This window comes from Moschus berezovskii, chromosome 1 (genome assembly GCF_049115385.1).
Source record: "Moschus berezovskii isolate FMDL1 chromosome 1, NW_MosBer_1.0, whole genome shotgun sequence".
NCBI classification, from domain to species: domain Eukaryota; kingdom Metazoa; phylum Chordata; class Mammalia; order Artiodactyla; family Moschidae; genus Moschus; species Moschus berezovskii.
This window is the reverse complement of record NC_142460.1, coordinates 139377475-139403189: the sequence shown is the minus strand read 5'-3', so window position 1 is coordinate 139403189 and position 25715 is coordinate 139377475. Positions and strand designations below refer to the sequence as shown.

Here is a 25715-nt window from a genome sequence, read left to right as displayed (position 1 = left end):
ATTAATAATTAATAATAATAATAATGAGACATTTGAAGATACTAAAAAAATAAATCCATGTGACTCATGGTCAGCAGATGGAGTGGATGATAGAAGCATACCTGGAGATGGTACAGGTATGAATTTTAGAATAACAGTGATGAGTATACTAAACACTGTAATGGAAAAGGTTAGCCACATGGAGAAAGAGATAAGAATTTCAATGGAGTAATGAACTGTGGTTCATGGGGTCGCGGAGAGTCGGACATGACTGAGCGACTAAACTTAACTGAACTGAACTGATGTAGTACTAAGGAGTCCATAGGTCTGTGTACTAGGTCCCTTGATCAATTGTCAGGAAAGCATTTCCAGTTAAATTCAGGTCAGGGTTACTTAAATTCATGGTTCTTTAAGAAAATTAGCCTCAGAAGTGTTAAACAGAGCATAAAGTTTTGATTCTCTCCTGGGGAAGTAGTTCTGTAATTTAAAATTTTTCCTTTTATACTATCCACCTTCTATACAAAAATTCCCTTAACAACACATAACAATGTAGTTATCGAAGTTCTTTTTCTTCCTTTCTAGAAAGTGGGACAGTGACAGAGTCACACATTTTACATAAATCATCAGAATTAGCTTGGGTGCACATGTATGACATCTTCATTTCCAATATTATTTAGTGGAGTTATGTAACAATTGAGGTTATATATTATCAATCGAGGTTATATATTAACCAAAAAGAATTTGAAATAGCAAGTTATATATTAAGCTGAGAAAACACTTTCAAAATTGGACTTTCAAAGTCTACATCAGCGCCTTTCATTTCACAAAGTTCATTATCTTTCCCCGGTTTACCCAACAATGGACCTAAGACTTGGTTTAGGCTTGGGTGCTGCAAAGTTTTCCATTATTCACTCTAAAACTACTCCAGTCACTACATAGCCATTAAGATGATTAATTTGTATATGACTGGCTTTTAATACAGCTATAATAAAGATATCATTAAAGATATATCAAACTTTTTATGGATCCCTTTGTTTTCCTCTCTTTCCTCGTGGCTCAAACGGTAAAGAAACTGCCAGCAATGTGGGAGAACCGGGTTCAATCCTTGGGTCAAAAGATCCCCTGGAATACCCACTCCAGTATTCTCTCCTGGTGGGCTACAGTCCATGGAGTCAAAAAAGTTGGACACAACTGAGCAACTAAGACACACACACAGAGGGAGTGTGTGTCTGTTCTATTTTCCAGAATCTTTGAGAATATTCTTCTCTAAATTGGTGTTCCACAGTTATTTTTCTCATATGCTAATGAATGCAGATTTGACATGACCTGTCAAAATGTGAGTGTTATCCTTTACAAACTGCACACTGGAACTTCAGCTCTTATCCTCAGCACTAATCATTTGTACCTGCCATGTAACAACCTGTTGTGCAAATGAGGAAACTCCATGGCCAGAAGTTGCATAATAACTGGGTGGTGTTTGCCTCTATTTACTTGCAGGCATTGAAATGAGGTTTAATACTGTCTTGTTTAAGAAACAGAACAGTTACAACATGGGGAAAAAATCTTTTGGCTTTCTGATATTGGGAGTCCTCTTAGCCGGTTATATTTATGAACCTCTTCCAGATAATGTTGAAGAACCATGGAAAATAATGTTGTTAAATACTTTTTTAAAAACTTCATCATATTTGGTAAGTGAAAATGTTTATTAATCAAGAAAGTTAACTTTTCTAAGATTCTAGTTTTGTTTCATTTTGTTTCTATGTTCTTCATAACCTTGGCTCTCTGTTGTCAAATTCTTTTGACTGCTATGCCGCTAAGTGATCTCAAAGCAGACTGTAACAAGATGACTGAGGAGGCATTCAGGTTGTATTTCTAAAGTGATCTATTCTGCTAGCAGTAAAAATATGTGTGTGTACATGTGTGTGTGTGACAATCTTGTTTAATTTTTTCTACTCTTGTGTGCTTTCAGAATTTCATACAAAATTTAGAAGTCATATGCTTGAACTACTCTGTAGTTACCTATGACATTTAAACACTGGTAATGGTTTTGGAACACAATATATGCTGTAGACATGCAAGTAGGTTCTCATGGTATAGAAAACCTGACTGTAAATGCCTAATAAAAAACATGAGAGGTTTGTTGTTGGCAGTTGCCCAGTCATGTCTGACTCTTTGTGACCCCATGAACTGCAGATGCCGGGCTTTTCTGTCCCTCACAATATCCCTAAGTTTGCCCAATAGTCAAGAATGAGAGGTTTAGTTAGAGGCAATCAGTTATCACCACTGGATTTGTTATGACTACTTATTTGGAAACCTGATCCAGTTTACTCTTCTAACCTTCTCACTGCAAAATTAGCCTCCTCCCTGTCTGTCTGTCTCTGTCCCTCTATATATATAAAAGGAATCAGCAAATATTGTTTGGTGGCAGACTGGAAACTGCTAGAGTTCTGACCAATAGAAACCTTTAATCTCAACATGCATATTTCTAGGAATGGAAAGCTCACTACTGTTTTATGCAGTCCATTCCAGTTTTTTAAAAATAATTTTAGAGATTGTGTTTCCTTGTTAATTTTCTGTTTAGTTGATCTATCCATAGATGTAAGTGGGGTGTTAAAATCTCCCACTATTATTGTGTTATTGTTAATTTCCCCTTTCATACTTGTTAGTAATTGTCTTACATATTGCGGTGCTCCTATGTTAGGTGCATAAATATTTATAATTGTTATATCTTCTTCTTGGATTGATCCTTTGATCATTATGTAGTTTCCTTCTTTGTCTCGTTTCACAGCCTTTGTTTTAAAGTCTATTTTATCTGATATGAGTATTGCTACTCCTGCTTTCTTTTGGTCTCTATTTGCATGGACTATCTTTTTCCAGCCCTTCACTTTCAGTCTGTATGCGTCCCTCGTTTTGAGGTGGGTCTCTTGTAGACAACATATATGGGGGTTTTGTTTTTGTATCCAATCAGCCAGCCTTTGTCTTTTGGTTGGGGCATTCAACCCATTTACGTTTAAGGTAATTATTGAAAAGTACGATCCCGTAGCCATTTTCTTTATTGCTTTGGGTTCAAGTTTATACACTCTTTCTGTGATTCCTGTCTATAGAAGATCCTTTAGCATTTGTTGGAGAGCTGGTTTGGTGATGCTGAATTCCCTCAGCTTTTGCTTGTCTGTAAAACTTTTGATTTCTCCTTCATATTTGAATGAGATCCTTGCTGGGTATAGTAATCTGGGCTGTAGGGTATTTTCTTTCATCACTTTAAGTATATCTTGCCACTCCCTTCTGGCCTGAAGAGTTTCTGTTGAAAGATCAGCTGTTATCCTTATGGGAATCCCCTTGAGTGTTATTTGCTGCTTTTCCCTTGCTGCTTTTAATATTTGTTCTTTGTGTTTGATCTTTGTTAATTTGATTAATATGTGTCTTGGAGTATTTCGCCTTGGGTTTATCCTGTTGGGGACTCTCTGGATTTCTTGGACTTGGGTGATTATTTCTTTCCCTATTTTAGGGAGGTTTTCAATCTTTAAATGATATAATAGAACAGTTAGACCTAATAGATATCTATAGGACATTTCACCCCAAAACAATGAATTTCACCTTTTTCTCAAGCGCACACGGAACCTTTTCCAGGATAGATCACATCCTGGGACATAAATCTAGCCTAGGTAAATTCAAAAAAATTGAAATCATTCCAAGCACCTTTTCTGACCACAGTGCAGTAAGATTAGATCTCAATTACAGGAGAATAACTATTAAAAGTGCCAACATATGGAGACTGAACAACACGCTGCTGAATAATGAACAAATCATAGAAGAAATCAAAAGAGACATCAAAATATGCATAGAAATGAATGAAAATGAAAACACAACAACCCAAAACCTCTGGGACACTGTAAAAGCAGTGCTAAGGGGGAAGTTCATAGCAATACAGGCACACCTCAAGAAACAAGAAAAAAGTCAACTAAATAACCTAACTCTACATCTAAAGCAACTAGAAAAGGAAGAAATGAAGAACCCCAGGGTCAGTAGAAGGAAAGAAATCATAAAAATTAGGGCAGAGATAAATGCAAAAGAAACAAAAGAGACCATAGCAAAAATCAACAAAGCCAAAAGCTGGTTCTTTGAGAAGGTGAATAAAATTGACAAACCACTAGCCAGACTCATCAAGAAACAAAGGGAGAAGAACCAAATCAATAAAATTAGAAATGAAAATGGAGAGGTCACAACTGACAACACAGAAATACAAAGGATTATTAGAGAATACTATCAGCAATTATATAGCAATAAAATGAATAACCTGGAAGAAATGGACAAATTCCTAGAAAAATACAACTTTCCAAAACTGAACCAGGAAGAAATAGAAAATCTGAACAGACCCATCACAAGCACGGAAATTGAAACTGTAATCAAAAATCTCCCAGCAAACAAAAGCCCAGGTCCAGACGGCTTCACAGCTGAATTCTACCAAAAATTTAGAGAAGAGCTAACACCTATTCTACTCAAACTCTTCCAGAAAATAGCTGAGGAAGGGAAACTTCCAAACTCATTCTATGAGGCCACCATCACCCTAATCCCAAAACCTGGTAAAGACCCCACAAAAAAAGAAAACTATAGGCCAATATCACTGATGAACATAGATGCAAAAATCTTGAACAAAATTCTAGCAATCAGAATCCAACAACACATTAAGAAGATCATACATCATGACCAAGTGGGCTTTATCCCAGGAATGCAAGGATTCTTCAATATCCGCAAATCAATCAACGTAATACACCACATTAACAAACTGAAAAATAAAAATCATATGATTATCTCAATAGATGCAGAGAAAGCCTTCGACAAAATTCAACATCCATTTTTGATAAAAACCCTCCAGAAAGTGGGAATTGAAGGGACATACCTCAACATAATAAAAGCTATATATGATAAACCCACAGCAAACATTATCCTCAATGGTGAAAAACTGAAAGCATTTCCCCTAAAGTCAGGAACAAGACAAGGGTGCCCACTCTCACCACTACTATTCAATATAGTTCTGGAAGTTTTGGCCACAGCAATCAGAGCAGAAAAAGACATAAAAGGAATACAAATTGGAAAAGAAGAAGTAAAGCTTTCACTGTTCGCTGATGACATGATCCTCTACACAGAAAACCCTAAAGACTCTACCAGAAAACTACTAGAGCTAATCAATGATTACAGTAAAGTTGCAGGATATAAAATCAACACACAGAAATCCCTTGCATTCCTATACACTAATAATGAGAAAATAGAAAGAGAAATTAAGGAAACTATTCCATTCACTGTTGCAATGAAAACAATTAAATACTTAGGAATATATCTACCTAAGGAAACAAAAGACTTGTACATAGAAAACTATAAAACACTAGTGAAAGTAATCAAAGAGGAAACGAATAGATGGAGAAATATACCGTGTTCGTGGATTGGAAGAATAAATATTGTAAAAATGAGTATACTACCCAATGTAATTTATACATTCAATGCAATCCCTATCAAGCTACCAACAATATTTTTCACAGAACTAGAACAAATAATCTCACAATTTGTATGGAAATACAAAAAACCTCGAATAGCCAAAGCAATTTTGAGGAAGAAGAATGGAACTGGGGGAATTAACTTGCCGGACTTCAGGCTCTATTACAAAGCCACAGTCATCAAGACAGTATGGTACTGGCATAAAGACAGAAATATAGATCAATGGAACAAAATAGAAAGCCCAGAGATAAACCCACGCTCCTATGGACACCTTATCTTCGACAAAGGAGGCAAGAATATAAAATGGAGAAAAGACAGTCTCTTTAACAAGTGGTGCTGGGAAAACTGGTCAGCCACTTGTAAAAGAATGAAACTAGAACACTTCCTAACACCATACACCAAAAAAAACTCAAAATGGATTAAAGATCTAAATGTAAGACCAGAAACTATAAAACTCCTAGAGGAGAACGTAGGCAAAACACTCTCCGACATAAATCACAGCAGGATCCTCCAAGACCCACCTCCCAGAATATTGGAAATAAAAGCAAAAATAAACAAATGGGACCTAATTAAAATCAAAAGCTTCTGCACAGCAAAGGAAACTCTAAGCAAGGTGAAAAGACAGCCTTCAGAATGGGAGAAAATAATAGCAAATGAAGCAACTGATAAAGGATTAATCTCCAAATTATACAAGCAGCTCCTGCAGCTTAATTCCAGAAAACTAAGTGACCCAATCAAAAAATGGGCCAAAGAACTAAACAGACATTTCTCCAAAGAAGACATAAAGATGGCTAACAAACACATGAAAAAATGCTCAACATCCCTCATCATCAGAGAAATGCAAATCAAAACCACAATGAGATACCATTTCACACCAGTCAGAATGGCTGCTATCCAAAAGTCTACATGCAATAAATGCTGGAGAGGGTGTGGAGAGAAGGGAACTCTCCTACACTGTTGGTGGGAATGCAAACTAGTACAGCCACTATGGAGAATAGTGTGGAGATTCCTCAGAAAACTGGAAATAGAACTGCCATATGATCCAGTGATCGCACTCCTGGGCATACACACCGAGGAAACCAGAATTGAAAGAGACACATGTACTCCAATGTTCATTGCAGCACTGTTTGTAATAGCCAGGACATGGAAGCAACCTAGATGTCCATCTGCAGATGAATGGATAACAAAGCTTTGGTACATATACACAATGGAGTATTTCTCAGCCATCAAAAAGAATGCATTTGAATCAGTTTTAATGAGGTGGATGAAATTGGAGCCAATTATACAGAGTGAAGTAAGCCAGAAAGAAGAACATCAATACTGTATATTAACGCATATATATGGAATTTAGAAAAATGGTAACCTGAACCCTGTATAAGAGACTGCAAAAGAGACATAGGCATTTAGAACAGTCTTTGGGACTCTGTGGGAGAGGGTGAAGGTGGAATGATTGGGGAGAATGGAATTGTAGCATGTATATTATCATAAGTGACCAGTCCAGGTTCGACGCATAAATTTTCCTCTGTTCATTTCTTTGCATTTGTGCTTTTTTAATAAAAATACTTTTAACTGTAAAAAAATAAAATAAAATAAAAAATTAAAAAAAAATAAAAATAATTTTAAATAAATTTTATTTTTTGAATAGTAATGTACTCATATATTTCAAAAATCAAAACAATATGAAAAAAGTGGACATCGAGAATTCCTGCTCCCATTCTTGTCTCTTTCCATTCTTTTCTCCCAGGCCGTTGGAAAACACCAGTTTTATTAGCTATTGTGATTCACCCTGGGGTTGCTTTTTACACATGATGCTAATAATAATGAATACAGCAATAAAAACATATTTTTGTCTCCTTTACATTCTTCTATAAGAAACAACATAACAAGTATTCTGTTGGGTTTTTTGCATTTCTCATTTAATCATATATCTTATAGATCTTTCCATATCTTCATGTAAAAAGTCCCCTCATTCTTTTACATAATGCAAAGAATTCAGTAGGTGTATAAAATATAGTTCACTCACTCAGCCCTACTGATGTGCAAAGTTTGGTTATTTTTAGTATTTTGGTATTACAAGCAATAAAATAGTAATACATGAACATCTTTTTGGAGGTTACATTTTGTCTATGATAAATCCATGAAGTGGGATTGCTGAGTCAGTTGGAATTTTGCTAATTATTGCAAAGTCATTCTGTAATATTATTCACTCCAACCAGCAAGGCATGAAAATACCCATATTCTCTCAGTTCTCAACAAAAATATATTGTAATTTTTCTTGATTTTTTTTAATCAAATAAATGATAAATTGTATCCTAGTACAATTTTATTTTGGGTTTCCCTTCAGTTCAGTTCAGTTCAGTTGCTCAGTTGTGTCCGACTCTTTGAGACCCCATGAATCACAGCACTGCCAGGCCTCCCTGTCCATCACCAACTCCCGGAGTTCACTCAAACTCATGTCTATTGAGTCGGTGATGCCATCCAGCCATCTCATTCCCTGTCGTCCCCTTCTCCTTCTGCCCCTCTTCAGTTCAGTTCAGTTCAGTCACTCAGTCATGTCAGACTCTCTGCGACCCCATTAGATTCTGCCTAAGAAGCTCAAGAAGCTGAAACTTTGTTTCCCACAGGTAGTCCTTTAAGCTGATTCATACTGCTTCTATTGTGAGACAAGTCTGGGAGTGCTCCAATAAGGCTAAGGAAATAGCAAATGTCTTCCTGTTTGTAACACCAGCTTTGTTTCAGTGTCTATGTGTGCACTAGTTTCATGATAATGGCTGACATGTGTACTCCGTTATGGAAGCAAAATAGTAGTCTAGCCCCAGTTTGTGTGTATCAAGTAGAGCTGACTAAATTTTTCGAGCCTGGTACAAAACGAAAACTCGAGAACCCTTGTTCAAAAGGCAGGGAGAAAAATACACAAAGATATTTAATCATAAAGCTTTTTCTTTAAAAACATTTATTACTCATGATATATAATATATGTGAGCTTCCCAGATGACACAATGGCAAAGAATCTACCTGCCAATGCAGGAGATGCAAAAGACAAGGGTTCGATCTATGGGTTGGGAAGATCCACTGAAGTAGGAAATGGAAACCACTTTAGTATTCTTGCCTGGAAAATCCCTTCGACAGAGGAGCCTGTGGGCTACAGTTCAGGGGTTGCAAAAGTCAGACACGACTGATCACACACACAATGTTGAGCTAGGTATGTTTGGGCTTCTCTGGTTGTTCAGCGGTAAAGAATCTGCCTGCCAATGTAGAAGATGCAGGTTTGATCCCTGGGTTGGGAAGATCCCCTGGAGGAGGAAATGTCAACCTATTCCAGTATTCTTGCCTGGAAAATCCCATGGACAGAGGAACCTGGCAGACTACAGTCCACGGGGTCACAAAAAGTCAAGCACCACTTAGCAACTAAACAGGAGCAACAAATAATACAGGTAATAGTGAATATATGAATAACATATACAAATTACAAAAATATGTATGTAATTTATGAGTTACAATGAATAATAATAACTTATTAATGTAATGCTTTTGATTTATCAAGTATTTTCTCATTTTTCTATAAAGTTATTCATTCAAGTCAACAAGATCTATACTTTTAACAACTTCATTTTCAATACATATAATTGAAAGTGAAACCAATTGCTTATGGCAAACAAAAGGTCACATTAATTTTTAATAATTTGTATATTTTAGATATTAACTCTTTATCAGTTATATCATTTATATAACATCCTCGCCCATTCAGTAGACAGACTTTTCATTTTGTTGATTGTTTCCTTCACTGTGCAAAAGCTTTTTAATTTGATGTAGTCCCATTTGTTTCGGAGAAGGCAATGGCAAGCCACTCCAGTACTCTTGCCTAGAAAATCCCATGGATGGAGGAGCCTGGTAGGCTGCAGTCTGTGGGATCGCTAAGGGTCGGACACGACTGAGCGACTTCACTTTCACTTTTCACTTTCACACATTGGAGAAGGAAATGGCAACCCACTCCAGTGTTCTTGCCTGGAGAATCCCAGGGACGGGGGAGCCTGGTGGGCTTCCGTCTAAGGGGTCACACAGAGTCGGACATGACTGAAGTGACTCAGCAGCAGCAGCCCCATTTGTTTATTTTTGTTTTTGTTTCCCTTGTCTGAAGAGACCTTTCCAAAAAAATATTGCAGTGACTGATGTCAGAGAGCATACTGCCTATTTTTTAAAGAGTTTTATTGATTCAGGTCTTATATTTATGTCTTTAATATATTTTGAGTATATATATATATTTTATTCTACTATGGGAGAAATATCAATAATCTCAGATATGCTGATGACACTACCCTTATGGCAGAAAGTGAAGAGAAACTCAAAAGCCTCTTGATGAAAGTGAAAGAGGAGAGTGAAAAGGTTGGCTTGAAGCTCAACATTCAGAAAACAAAGATCATGGCATCTGGTCCCATCACTTCATGGGAAATAGATGGAAAAACAGTGGAAACAGTGTCAGACTTTATTTTTGGGGGCTCCAAAATTACTGCAGATGCTGATTGCAGCCATGAAATTAAAAGACGCTTACTCCTTGGAAGGAAAGTTATGACCAACCTTGATAATATACTAAAAAGCAGAGACATTACTTTGCCAACCAAGGTCCGTCTAGTTAAGGCTATGGTTTTTCCTGTGGTCATGTATGGATGTGAGAGCTGGACTGTGAAGAAAGCTGATCGCCGAAGAATCGATGCTTTTGAACTGTGGTGTTGGAGAAGTCTTGAGAGTCCCTTGGACTGCAAGGAGATCCAACCAGTCTATTCTAAGGGAGATCAATCCTGGGTGTTCATTGGAAGGACTGATGCTGAAGCTGAAACTGCAATACTTTTGCCGCCTCATGCGACTAGTCGACTCACTGGAAAAGACTCTGATGCTGGGAAGGGTTGGGGGCGGGAGGAGAAGGGGACGACGGAGAATGAGATGGCTGGATGGCATCACCGACTCTGTGGACATGAGTTTGAGTGAACTCCGGTAGTTGGTGATGGACAGGGAGGCCTGGCGTGCTGTGATTCATGGGGTCGGAGAGTCGGACACGACTGAGCAACTGAACTGAACTGAACTGATGTTTTAATTATTTAACCAATAACATTAATAGCATTTGCAACATGTCAGACTTTTCTACATTCCTTTGTTTTTTTTTTAATTTTTTTTAAATTTTTCTAATTTTAATTGGAGGCTAATTACTTTTCAAGATTCCTTGAGTATATTTTTCAAATGATGTGAGAAAGTAGTTCTGTTTGATTCTTAGCATATATCTGTCCAGTTTTCCTAACACCATTTATTGAAGAGGCTGTCTTTTCCCCATTGTATATTCTTGCCCTTTTTCATAGATTAATTGCTCATATAAGTGTGAGTTTATTTCTGGTCTTGAGATTCTAATCCATTGATGTCTGGATCTGTTTTTTTCCAGTATCACAATTCTAATCCATTGATGTCTGGGTTTGTTTTTTTCCAGTATAGTCCTTATTTGATCAATATAGCTTAGTAGTATAGCTTGAAATCAGAAAGCATGATCCCTCCAGCATTGTTCTTTTTTATCAGAATTTTTTGGGTTATTCAGAGTCTTTCCTATTTCCATACAATTTTAGAGTTCTTTATTCTAGTTCTATGAAACATGCCATTGGTATTTTGACAGAGATTACTTTGACTTTGTAGATTGCCTTGGGGAGTATGGTCATTTTAACAGTAATAATATCAATTCTTCTAATTCATAAGAATTGTATATCTGTTTGTTTGTGTCATCTTCAATTTCTTTCCACATGTCTTACAAGTTATCCAAGTCCTGGTCCCATTTTTCCCTATAGTTCACACTCCCTGGGTGGCCAGCCCTGTTGATCTGAGCACACACTGACTGTTGCCTATTGTGTCTATGGGTCTGAGCATTTAAAATTGTGTCCTTTCATTTCTTTCTGATATTGGTAAACTGCAACTTCTCTTTTTTTCTGATTATTCTGACTGGAGGCTGATCAATTTTATGGGATCTTTTTTCGAGGAATAAATCTTTAATTTTCTTTATCTATTATGATTTTATTGATTTCTAGGGGTTTTTTCCCCTTTATTCTTTCCTTCATACTTTGAGTTTAATATGCTAATCTAACTCTAAATTTGTAGTGGAGGAAGCTTAGATCAATTCCTTTAGACCTTTCTTCTCCTCTAATAATGCAGTTAAAGCTAAGAATTTTCCTTCAGTCAATGTTTTTCTGAACTCTACAAATTTTGATATGCTATAATTTCATTTTCAATTGCTTAAGAATATTTTTTTCAATTTGTCTAGAGGTATCTTTTCCTTGGTCAATGAGTTATTTAAGAATATGTTTTTTAAATTCCAAATGTGTAGGGATTCTTCATACACTATTATGCTTCCAGTTTTTATTTTACTTACGCTATGGATTGACAACTACTCTGTATGATCTTAATTTTTTTGGCTTGTTGAGATATTTCCCCCCCCAAATTTGTCATGTGGTACATCTTTGTGAAATCTCTTTATGCAGTTGAAAAGAATGTGTATTCTGTTTTCATTGGGTGAAATGTCCTTAACACATTAATTCTGTTGAGTTGATAGATTTTTCAGATTTTCTATATGCTTACTATTTTCCCATTTGCTTTTACTATCAATAAATGAGATAAGAATGTCAATTTCCAACTAATAATTTTGGATTTTTTTTGTTTCTCCTTTCAATTTTTCAGTTCTCAGTTCCTGCATTATTAAGCTCTGTTAATGTTTGCATACACATTTTAGTATTGCTGTGTCTTGGAGAACTAGGTTTTTTGTTATTATGATTCCTAATACTGTGCCTTTTTTCAGAAGCATATATTATAATATAGTCTTTTTATCAGAGTGGCAGGCAATTGGTTGCAGAAACCCCCTCAGAAACCAATATCAATTCTGAAGACCTTTATATTAAATGGCACAGACCAATTAATATAGCCAATCCTCCTATCAGTGGATTTTGTATCTGTGGATTCAACTTGTGTGTGCCTGCTAAGTCACTTGTTATGTCCGACTCTGTGCAATACTATGGACTGTAGACTGCCAGGATCCTCTGTCCATGAGATTCTCCAGGCAAGAATACTGCAGTGGGTTGCCATGCCCTCCTCCAGGGGATCTTCCCTATCCAAGGGATCAAACTGGCCTCTATGTCTCCTGCATTGGCAGGTGGGTTCTTTACCAAAAGCGTCACCTGGGAAGCCTGGATTCAACCCACCAGAGATCACAACCCTAGGTATACTGAGGACCAGTTGTATTTTGCTTTCTTAGCATAACTGTATTAAGATTTTTATTTTACCATCATTTTAATAAAATTAGGAGAAATGAAAGAAGGTTAAAACAGTGCTTATTCCACCATTTTATTGTATTTGCCATTCCTTTTGAATTATATATTTGAAAATTGAGTATTTTTTCTTCCTTAGAGACTCAGTCATTCTAGACCTTTCATGAAAAAACTGTTGGAGTCTTTTGTCTATTGAATTGTTACTCTATTTCTTACTGTAATCAGTTTGCTATATATTCTAAAGACTATCATTTTCATAATTGCAAGTTTATTATTTACATTGTGCTTTGACTTTTCAACCACTTTACTAGATTTTTAAAATATTACGGTTAAATTTAACAAAACTTCATTTATCAATATGTCTTTCATAGCCTTTGGGTTTTATTTGGTTTTTAATATATGTGTGTTGTATATTTTATTAAATTCTTCTTATGGACTCTTTCCTTTCATTCAACCTCTTGGAGTCTGAAACTATAGGAAAAGGAAACAACCTGTATTTCTGTATAACCACATTTTGTTTTTCTCTAGACTAAGCTTACTTAATCTGACTGAAAAGTTTTCTCTTCAGTTAATCATCCAAACTCTATTTTCATTTTAAGTCTTAGTTAAAGTAGAAGTTAAAAACCTTTTCCTCACCTTGACAGTTATTCCAAAGAATTTTCCCATATTTATATTACAATGTCCTTTTATAACTTAAGTCTTTCATTTGACTGTGATTTTTTCTTTTCTTTTCTTCTTTTTTTTTGAGGATGAATAATTTGCCTAATTCTACTGGGCACTGACGACAGAATTATATAGTCCATATTAATATATATTGGGTGAGTTTATAAGTGAGGATTAGTGTCGGGTTATTCATCACACAGTAATAAAGCATCTGGGTTTGTATATCTTCTGGTGGTACAATCATTGATTTTTTTGAATTTATAACTAAGATTTTTGGAGTCATATTGAATATTTATGTACACCTCTTGACTCAAAACAGTTTTTACAGTTAGAGTATATGTGTATTTTTTTATGTTTTGTTTATTTATTTATTTTTTCTCTTTTTTTAAAAAAATTATTTATTTTAATTGGAAGCTAACTACTTTACATTGTTGTATTGGTTTTGCCATACATTGACATGAATCTGCCCGGGGTGTACAAGTGTTCCCCATCATGAACCCCCCTCCCATTTCCCTCCCCATCCCATCCCTCTGGTTCATCCCAGTACATCAGCCCTGAGCATCCTGTATCATGCATTGAACCTGGACTGGCGATTCATTTCACATATGATAATATACATGTTTCGATACCATTCTCCCAAATCATCCCACGCTCGCCCTCTTCCACAGAGTCCAAAAGACTGTTCTATACATCTGTGTCTCTTTTGCTGTCTCGTATACAAGATTATCGTTACCATCTTTCTATATTCCATATATATGCATTAGTATACTGTATTGGTGTTTTTCTTTCTGGCTTACTTCACTCTGGATAATAGGCTCCAGTTTCATCCACCTCATTAGAACTGATTCAAATGTATTCTTTTTAATTGCTGAGTAATACTCCATTTTGTAAATATATCACAGCTTTCTTATCCATTCGTCTGCAGACGGACATCTAGGTTGTTTCCATGTCCTGGCTATTATAAACAGTGCTGCGATGATCATTGGAGTACATGTGTCTCTTTCAATTCTGGTTTCCTCCTGTGTATTCCCAGGAGTGCGATTGCTGGGTCGTATGACAGTTCTATTTCCAGTTTTTTAAGGAATCTCCACAGTGTTCTCCATAGTGGTTGTACTAGTTTGCATTCCCACCAACAGTGTAAGAGGGTTCCCTTTTCTCCACATCCTCTCCAGCATTTATTGCTTGTAGACTTTTAGATAGCAGCCATTTTGGCTGGCATGAAATGGTAGCTCATTGTGGTTTTGATTTGCATTTCTCTGATTATAAGTGATGTTGAACATCTTTTCATGTGTTTGTTAGCCATCTGTATGTCTTCTTTGGAGAAATGTCTGTTTAGATATTTGGCCCATTTTTTGATTGGGTCGTTTATTTTTCTGAAATTGAGCTGCAGGAGCTGCTTGTATATTTTGGAGATTAATCCTTTATCAGTTGCTTCATTTGCTATTATTTTCTCCCATTCTGAAGGCTGTCTTTTCACCTTGCTTATAGTTTCCTTTGCTGTACAGAAGCTTTTAATTTTAATTAGGTCCCATTTGTTTATTTTTGCTTTTATTTCCAACATTGTGGGAGGTGGGTAATGGAGGATCTTGCTGAGGTTTATGTCAGAGAGTGTTTTGCCTACGTTCTCCTCTAGGAGTTTTATAGTTTCTGGTCTTACGTTTAGATCTTTAACTCATTTTGAGTTTATTTTTGTGTATGGTGTTTGGGAATGTTCTAGTTTCATTCTTTTACAAGTGGTTGATCAGTTTTCCCAGCACCACTTGTTAAAGACATTGTCTTTTCTCCATTGAATATTCTTGCCTCCCTTGTAAAAGATAAGGTGTCCATGCTGCTGCTAAGTCACTTCAGTCGTGTCCAACTCTGTACAACCCCGTAGATGGCAGCCCACCAGGCTCCCCCGTCCCTGGGATTCTCCAGGCAAGAACACTGGAGTGGGTTGCCATTTCCTTCTCCAATGTGTGAAAGTGGAAAGTGAAGAGTGAAAGTGAAGTCGCTCAGTTGTGTCCGACCCTTAGCGACCCCACGGACTGCAGCCTACCAGGCTCCTCCATCCATGGGATTTTCTAGGCAATAGTACTGGAGTGGCTTGCCATGCCTTCTCCATGTCCATAGGTGCATGGATTTATCTCTGGGCTTTCTATTTTGTTCCATTGATCTATATTTCTGTCTTTATGCCAGTACCATACTGTCTTGATGACTGTGGCTTTGTAGTAGAGCCAGAAGTCCGGCAGGTTGATTCCCCCAGTTCCATTCTTCTTTCTCAAGATTGCTTTGGCTATTCAAGGTTTTTTGTATTTCCATACAAATTCTGAAATTATTTGTTCTACCACTGTGAAAAATACTGTTAGTAGCTTGATAGGGATTGCATTGAACCTATAAATGACTTTGGATAATATATTCATTTTTACAATATTTATTCTTCCAATTCATGAACACGGTGTATTTCTCCATCTATTAGTGTCCTCTTTGATTTCTTTCACCAGTGTTTTATAGTTTTCTATATATTGGTCTTTTGTTTCTTTAGGTAGATATATCCCTAAGTATTTTATTCTTTTCGTTGCAACGGTGAATGGAATTGTTTCCTTAATTTCTCTTTCTATTTTCTCACTATTAGTGTATAGGAATGCAAGGGATTTCTGTGCGTTGATTTTATATCCTGCAACTTTACTGTATTCATTGATTAGCTCTAATAATTTTCTGGTAGAGTCTTTAGGGTTTTCTGTGTAGAGGATCATGTCATCTGCAAACAGTGAGAGTTTTACTTCTTCTTTTCCAATTTGTATTCCTTTTATGTCTTTTTCTGCTCTGATTGCTGTGGCCAAAACTTCCAGAACTATGTTGAATAGTAGTGGTGAGAGTGGGCACCCTTGTCTTGTTCCTGACTTAAGGGGAAACGCTTTCAATTTTTCATCATTGAGGATAATGTTTGCTGTGGGTTTGTCATATATAGCTTTTATTATGTTGAGGAATGTTCCTTCTATTCCCACCTTCTGGAGGGTTTTGATCATAAATGGATGTTGAATTTTGTCAAAGGCTTTCTCTGCATCTATTGAGATAATCATATGGTTTTTATTTTTCATTTTGTTAATGTGGTGTATTATATTGATTGATTTGTGGATATTGAAGAATCCTTGCATCCCTGGGATAAAGCACACTTGGTCATTATGTATGATCTTTTTGTGTTGTTGGATTCTGATTTTAAATTTATTATTTTTATTTCATTTTAGGCTTTGTTTGCTGAAATATTGGGGCTAAACCATTTCATGAAATCAATGACTCTCTTTTCAAGCATTCAAGGTTTTCCACCAACATCAGATGAAAACATAATTGTGAGAGATACAACATTCAACGATATTCCTGTCCGTATATATGTGCCCCAACAGAAGACAAAGTCATTAAGAAGAGGCTTGTTTTATATTCATGGTGGTGGCTGGTGTTTTGGTAGTAATGGTAAGGGTGATACATTGGTAGATTCATTTCATATAATGTAAATGATGATTCCCATATTAGGAGCTACAAATTAAATATCATGCTCCTGTTTCTGAAATTCTTTTCATGAAAGCAACATGAATTAAGTTTTTGAAATCTCAGTCTGAATAAAATTTTATTAACATTCAGAATTTAACACATTTTTGTTACAAAAATTAAGACTGTTTCTGATCCTGCCACTCACTGTCAGAACCTACAAATTTTGCAGAATGGAGGTTAAGCACCTTAGAAAGTAAAAACTTTTTGTTTTTTGAACTCATTAATATATTGCTGGAAATGTCTTATTTATCCTTCAATACTCAAATGATTATTTTCCAAGTTCCTAATGGCCCAATATAGATGTGAGAAAACTTTCCAATTACATAATTAAATGTTAAGGTATAGTCAGCTTTCTCGAAATCATCTCCTGCTTAACAGTATAGGACTAAATAATGGGTTTCATTTTCTCTTTCTTTTTCCTTGAAGAACATTTCTATCCTTTCCCAGATCAAGTTGTACTCCAGAAAAAGTATATTTTTTATGTTGAAAGAGGACATTTAGTACCGTTTTTCATGTATGTTATCACAATGGACAGGACTGTGGATTGAAAGTAGGAAGACGGTGTTCATGGCCCAAGGTCCAGTGTACTGAGAGTATGGTTGGCAAGGGTAAGACATGCCACTGTGCTCTGCTGAAAACTTTGGCAAATGAAAATGAAAGCTGATCAGGGACAAGTGAAAGGATCACCAGACTTAATGATTCATATTCTACTGACATGTGAATATGCAAACTGATCAACAGGAAACTATTAGATTTTTTTCTTTAAGTAATATTTTAAGATAAAGGGAAGAAATATAAAGTTATAACAGTAAACTTTATTCTTGACAGTATCATTTTTCAATTCTTATAGTGGACCAGTACTTTTTTGTTTATTTCAGATTATTATACCTATGACCTTCTGTCAAGATGGACAGCAGACAGACTTGATGCAGTTGTCATATCAACCAAGTAAGAGCTGTATTATTTGATTTTAGGCCATATGGCTTACATGTCAATATACACTCAACTATATAGATTGTCTTATTATGACAAAAATTAATCTGTGCTTCTGATGACATTGACTATGGACAGAGAAACCTAATGTCCGAAGCTGTCCACTCCAGCAATGGAGAGAAAAGGCATACACCATATTTGAAGAAGGAACAGAGGTCAGAAAGGCAAGATGTTGTTCAAGTGAAGTTAGCCAACAGTATCACATGGATTTAACTACTACCTCTGGATCTTTCCCTATAATTAGCAGGATATTAAGAAAATTTTGGAGCCAGAGGATTGGGGTTGAATGTCAGCTCTGCAGATTGGTAACTGCGTGATATTTTAAAGGATATTGAACTCTAAGTATTAGTGATTTGCATATCTCATTATTGACATGGGGACTACATGTTATAATACATGTAACAGTGCTTAGAAAGGTTCCTAGAAGTTAGTAATCCATTAATATTATCCATATTTACCATGAAAGTAAGACAAAACCTATCTCAAAGTCCATTCTAATACACACTTTAGAAAGAGTAGGAAAAGGGTTTAAATTTTCTATAGAACACACTGTGAGAACCTTCTTAAATATAAACTTCAGAAAATCCAGTTAATGGATTAATGGAATAATTAGCATAATAAACTGATATATTTTGATAAAATAATAGTAATTCTAAAGAAACAAGTAAAAATGATATTTAAAAAAAAAAACATTTACCAAAAATAATCACTCTGCAAATATTTTTTTTCTGGAAAAGATAGCAGCTAGTAAGTTTTTCCCCAAGACTGAACCAAATTTAGCAATTAGACTTTACATTTTTATTATAAAAATGGCAAAATTTAGAGATTCCCAGTCAAATTTTATGGTTAGGAAAAACATGTTTCCAACAAATATGTTGGTAAAAGCAAAATTTTACTTTTGATTTTGGGTCAGGAGTCCAGGAAAATCAATGGTTATAGCACAGGGAAATCTGCTCAATATTCTGTTATAAACTATATGGGAAAGGAATCTGAAAAAGAATAGATATATGTATATGTGTAATGAAATCACCTTGCTGTATACTTGAAACTAACACAACAGTGTTAATCAAATATAAGCCAATATAAAGTAAAAATTAAATAAAAAATTTTAAATGATAAGAAAATCAATGATTAAGAAAGCATTGTTTTCCTATCTACAGCTACAGACTAGCCCCAAACTACCATTTTCCAGTTCAATTTGAAGATGTGTACACTGCATTAAAATGGTTTTTAGACCCCCAAATTCTTGAAAGCTATGGTGTAGATCCTGGAAGAATCGGTATCTCTGGAGACAGTGCTGGAGGGAATTTAGCTGCAGCAGTGGCACAGCAGGTAAGATGCTCAGCATTTTCACTTATTGTATTTTCTTTATATTTCATTTACTAACTTTTGACTCATACATCAAGATTATAAATTTGTCACTAATTTTATTTTACTTATTTAGGGAACATTGAGAAGAATGATTTCATACTTTGATACTTCTTTGTATATAAAATGCTGAAACAATTTCCTATATAGTCCATTGGCATTTTTAATGAGAGAAAATCAATAAAGGGTAACAATAAGTATAATTAAGAAATCAGAATATTGTGTGTAATCTAAGTATATTCATGACATATGTTCAAAATATTGTATATTATAATATACTTTAATATGTGTATATATACTTGCCAGAAAGAAATATAAGTCCTCACTGAGAGAAGTCAACATGATCCTAGCTTCCAATTTATTCCTAAAACTGATTTTTTTTCAGTAATCAACAGAGAGTTGAAGGTAAGCAGATATATAAAGAGGAAAATAAAAACAAGTTAACAGGAAAAAGATATCACCCAGATTCAGATAATGTTATTGTTAGAAAAATGTTTTAGTAGAATCTGTTTAAAATAAATAAAAGTGTATTTTAAAATTTGAAAATATGAAAGAAGCTATAAAGCTAATATAAGATATTTGAAAAATAAATAAAATCTCAATAAATAAAAACATTACCCATCAAAATTAAGCTTTCAGTGTAGTTATTTTAAGATTTTATTCTTTTTGAGCAATTTTAGATTCATATAAAAATTGAGAAAATGAGAAATTTACAGTCTACCCTCTGCCACACATTCACAGACTAGTTCATTATCAACAATCCCACCCAGAGTGGCACATTTGTTACAGTTAATGAACTTATATTTGCACATTATAATCCTCCAAAGTCCATAGTTTATATTAGGGTTCACTCTAGGTTTTACTATGTAGAAGTGTTAGTATATTGACTGCAATACAGCAATATAGAAAATTGGAAGAGAGATCAGAAAATTGTTTGTAGTATTGAACAGAGAGATTAAAAGACAAAAAATACAAAATAATGAGAAGTCATTAAATATATGGCAAAAAGACTAATATGAATACATCCTTCTAATCTGAGGACAAAATGATGACTTTTTAAGAAATAAAATTCCAGAAAATTCACAACCCAACATACTCTCCCTTTGGATTTTAAAGAGGATTATTTCAGGCAGAAGAAAATTAACCATAGATGGAAGATCAAAAAGGTAGGAAAAAATAAAGAGAAGGAATAAATTCACAAACTAAAATGAAAATGAACATGACTCTATAAAGCAATAATAATTGTTTCATGTGATGTAAAAATAGAAATACTTTAATATGCAAGATAACAATAACCCATGCACAGAAGGGCAAATTGGAATATCAAAATATTATTCCAATAACTTTCTATTCTGTAAGAAGGTAATAAAGATATAATTAGTATTAGATATTGATAAAGTCATGGATTTTATGTTTATCCGTAGTGTACATATAAAAAATTTTACTAAAATGTACCAATAAAATGATATCACAGGAAAATTGAATAATAAAAAATATTTCAAAGAATACAAAAGGAAGAAAGAATAATAGAATAGATGAGATAAATAGAATGCACAATAATACATAAATTATAAATTTAAACCAAAAATATTAATAAATGTTTTGATGTAGATGTACTAAAAATTCTGGTAGAATACAAAAAATGGAAACAATAAAATTTTAAATTCCAAAAGAAGTTGTGTGAATAGGATGCTTTAAAACATAGGTATATAGATAGATGCAAGAAAAAGATAGTAAAAGATACGTTAAGCAAATACTAATCAGTATAATTATTTTATAATCATATTAAATAATCTTAGAGGAAAAATACTATTCCTAGAATTAACATTCAACTTCATAACTATAATTCCATTTACTGGAAGATGGAAAAAAAAAACCCACATCTATTTACATGCAACCACCTCATACGACGAGTTGACTCACTGGAAAAGACTGATGCTGGGAGGGATTAGGGATGGGAGGAGATAGGGACGACAGAGAATGAGATGGCTGGATGGCATCACCGACTCTATGGACATGAGTTTGCGTGAACTCCGGGAGTTGGTGATGGACAAGGAGGCCTGGCGTGCTGTGATTCACGGGGTCGCAAAGAGTCGGACACGAATGAGCGACTGAACTGAACTGAACTGAACTGAACTGAACTGAATTGTAGTTGAAATCCTGGCCAGTGCTCTGAATGATAAGCAAGTGATACTATTTTTCCGTGTGCTTATCAGTTTGATTCTTCCTGAGTATGTCAGTGCTTCAGGCATATACAAGATAAAGTTGGTTCTGAAAATTTTAACTTACCAAACATAACTATGCAGTAAACTAGACACATATTTTATGACTCATAAAATGATCAGTTTGTTCCAGTAGCAAAAGCACAGTGCAGGAAAATTAGCTTTGAAGTAAAATATAGAATTCTACTCTTTCTGGAAGATGGGGACTATATTTAGAAAAGCACAAAAATTCAAATATTATTTGAACTATTAAGTTTAATACTAAATTTGAGTAATAATTTAAAATATCAAATAAGTTCAAATATTAAAAACTTAATAGTTCTGTATAATTTAAACTTATCCAGAATCAAGCATCTCTAAAACTCAAGCTATCTCCTTCCCATCTCAGTGCTTGTTAGCATATTTAGATATTTAAAATAATTCTAATAATAGAAAAATATGTTAATCACTCAGTCGTGTCTGACTCTTTATCCCATGGACTGTAGAGTCCTGCCAGGCTCCTCTGTCCATGGAATTTTCTAGGCAAGAATACTGGAGTGGATAGCCATTCCCTTCTCCAGGGGATTTTCCCTAACCAGGGTTTGAATACAGGTCTCCGGCATTGCAGGTGGATTCCTTACCATCTGCTCCACCAGGGAAACTCAATAATAGAAAAGAGAAGATCAAGTATATGATTATAAATTTATAGAACTTCAGATTATAAATCCAAGTTCCATAAGTAGAAATTACATTTAGTAAAGGATCCTCTTAAAAAAAATGATTCTCTTGCACAGTGTACGAGGAGGATACGAATTAATTTTGCTTTGAAAATTAAAACATATTAAATTTATGAACATCTAATATACAGGCAGGCCTGGAATGCTGGGGGGCTCATGGGGTTGCAAAGAGTTGGACACGACTGAGCAACTCAATTGAACTGAACAATAAAATTTACTTGATATTAAGATTTCTATTTTTTATCAAATTTGTAGTTGAATTGTATTTTTAAGAACCTTAATAATATATTATTTTAACATTGTGGTTAACTTTTTCATTAAAAGGACTTATTAAAACAATATATTATAATTCTTTTCAGCTCTTAGAAGATCCAGATGTCAAGATCAAGCTCAAAGTTCAATCTTTAATATATCCTGCCCTTCAGAATTTTGATTTTGATTTACCATCATATCAAGAAAATGCACATTATCCAGTTCTGTCGAAATCACTCATGGTCAGATTCTGGAGTGAATATTTTACTACAGATAAATCACTTAAGAAAGCAATGCTTTCCAAACAACACATTCCTCTGGAATCAAGCCATCTGTTCAAATTTGTTAATTGGAGTTCTTTGCTCCCTGAGAAGTTTAAGAAAGGCCACATTTATAAGACTCCAACTCATGGTAGTTCAGAGCTAGCTAAAAAATATCCAGGGATTCTAGATGTGAAAGCTTCACCATTGCTAGCTGATGACAGCAAGTTGCGTGGTTTACCCCTGACCTATGTCATCACTTGTCAATATGATGTCTTAAGAGATGATGGACTCATGTATGTTACTCGACTTCAGAATTCTGGAGTTCGAGTGATCCATAACCACATAGAGGGTGCATTCCATGGAACACTTTCTTTTCTTTTTACTAAAGTTGGTTATAGAGCAGCCAATCAGTATATTAATTGGCTACATGAAAACCTGTAGTAAAAACATGAGCAATATAGAAAAAAGTAAGCCCCAGAATTTCAGGAAAAAAGGACAAACACTGAGAGTATTCAAATTAGGAATAGGTGTTTTATAGACTGCATTCTTTCCAAATCTGCATGTAGGTAATCATTGTTCATGATGCTAAAGCTGAAACTCCAATACTTTGGCCACCTCATGGTATGAGTTGACTCACTGGAAAAGAGTCTGATGCTAGGAGGGATTGGGGGTGGGAGGAGAAGGGGACGCCCGAGAATGAGATGGCTGGATGGCATCACCGACTCGAAGGACATGAGTTTGAGTGAACTCCGGGAGTTGGTGATGGACAGGGAGGCCTGGCGTGCTGTGATTCATGGGGTCGCAAAGAGTCGGACACGACTGAGCGACTGAAATGAACTGAACTGAATCATTGTTATTGTCAAGGAATGATTTTTATAGGTTAGTCTCAGAGTAATTCACTCACTTTTGTTTCTCAGAGCATATTAGATTTTATTTTTCACTTTTAGCTATCATTTTCAAGCATCTAGTTTTCTTACATTCCTTTCATTTTACTTGCTTCATAAGTTATTTCAGTTAGAAGAAATGCCTGCTTGTTTAATACCAACTATTTACTCTGCGTGGTTTCAGGTCCTTGGATAAGATCCATTTAATGCTGGTGTGAATGAAGTTGTTATTCTTTCTATGTATTTTTGTCCCAGTTCTATATCAACTGTCCACCACTGCAAAATTTATTTTCTAATTCACAGCTCCTTAGTCAAGGAAAACAAAATATAAATAATTACATACTAAAGATATCTCAATCTCTTGATATTTTGATGAGAGGTGCTGAAAGATTATTTTAGCCAGACAAAAGCACCATTTACTTTTGGATAATCTGATTCCTTGAAACTGGCAAGGAGTCAGCTAAAAAAAATAACTCCAAATATGAGTGGCTGAGCAGTAATAGGAGAAGAACAAGGAAACAAAAATGTATATGTGTGTGCATATAAGTTTGCACATATGCTCATATACCAATGTATTTAATCTACATCTACATATACACACACACATACACATATACATGTCCTCATATGTATACCAAACCACACTATAACATTATAAATTTAAAAATAGTTTTGGGAAAATAAATTATTGAGTAGTGAGACAGGTAAGTTTGAAGATGTTTTATATGAAATAAATTTATTTTAGAAAATTGCATGTGTGCCTCTAAATAGAGACTTTATGATAAACATTATGAATTCAATTATTTGAAAAAAGTGTTTTAAAAATCTTTTGTTGAATACCTCTGTTATTGGTGTTTGTCATTATCCTCTGCCTACCTCAAAGTATTCTTCAGTGGAAAACTTTATCAAATAAAGACAGTCCAGTGTTTGAGTTCAGCACACTAAAAAATATTTCCTTAACTGAATTAGTGTATTTAAAATAAAATAAGCAAAAACATTGATGAATAAGTGAATGGATGTGAATTAGACAAGAACAGAAGTCCAGAAACAATTCATGTATTATTATGCTATTTTCTTAAATTTATACCTGATTTTTTTCATATTTAAACCTGTTCAAAATTACAATATTTTCTTGTAATTTTCATTTTCTAGTTGTTGACATCAGGGATATAGAAGCCAGTTGCTTTTATATATTGACCTTGTATCCTAAGCCTTTGCTTAATACACTTAGTAGTTCTGAAAGCTCTACACTAAATGATTTATGATTTTCTATATAGACAATTGTTTCAACTGTGAATAAGAGTTTTATCACTAATTATTAATTAATAGTCTTCATGCCTTTTATGTCTCTTTCTAGTCATATTGTTCTGTCTAGGATCTCCAATAAAGTGTTAGGGAAAGAAAGAGTGGCAAGAATGGATACTCTTGTGTTTTTTCCAGTGTTCAGATTTTAATCATTTGATATTAAGTGTATTATCTAACAGCTTGATAGTAGGTCTACATTTTAGAGCTGCTTTTTGCTAAATGTATTTATTCTCTTCTCCTTCAAGTTTGCTTGTTGAATTTGGGACAAGAAAATAGTTGCTACATAAATTGAAATAATTACATACTATTTTCTCAGTATTCAATTTATCTGGTTGTTTAATCACCAAGGTCAATCAATTTTTGTACTCCAGAGATGAATTCCACAAAGTCATACAATTCTTTATTATTTTTTCTTTCTTCATTTTTTAAAGAACAGATTTTTATTCCAATTAGAGACTCTTAATTGTGCTCCTTATACATGACAGTCAGTGAATGACTATGTAAATTAAACCCTCATTTTTGTCAACTTCCCACCATGATGCCTTTGCTCTCTGCTGAAGCAACACAGGAAACATCAATGGAAAGTTCTGTCAGGCGGGGTAGAAACGCACAACAAAGAAAACCACGCAAAGTGCTTTCGTGTGTGCATCCCTACGACAAGACGGACACTGTCTCATTCCATTCAATCTAGTGCCAAGCCTATTTGTTTTGATAGAGGTTTTTGAGAAAATCTGTTTGCAGTGCTGGAATAGAGATGTAGACA

The 25715-nt window shown here is 34.8% G+C and overlaps 1 protein-coding gene across 1 annotated transcript; it reads left to right on the top strand.

Moving 5' to 3' along the window:
- The first annotated feature begins 1484 nt into the window (after positions 1 to 1484).
- Positions 1485 to 25005, top strand: LOC129551098 (deacylase AADAC). The gene is made up of 5 exons (XM_055418836.2): positions 1485 to 1667; positions 16649 to 16871; positions 17828 to 17897; positions 19103 to 19274; positions 22608 to 25005. The coding sequence occupies exons 1-5, from the start codon at positions 1485 to 1487 to the stop codon at positions 23202 to 23204; spliced, it is 1245 nt and encodes a 414-aa protein (XP_055274811.2). The 3' UTR covers positions 23205 to 25005.
- The last annotated feature ends 710 nt before the right edge of the window (positions 25006 to 25715 follow it).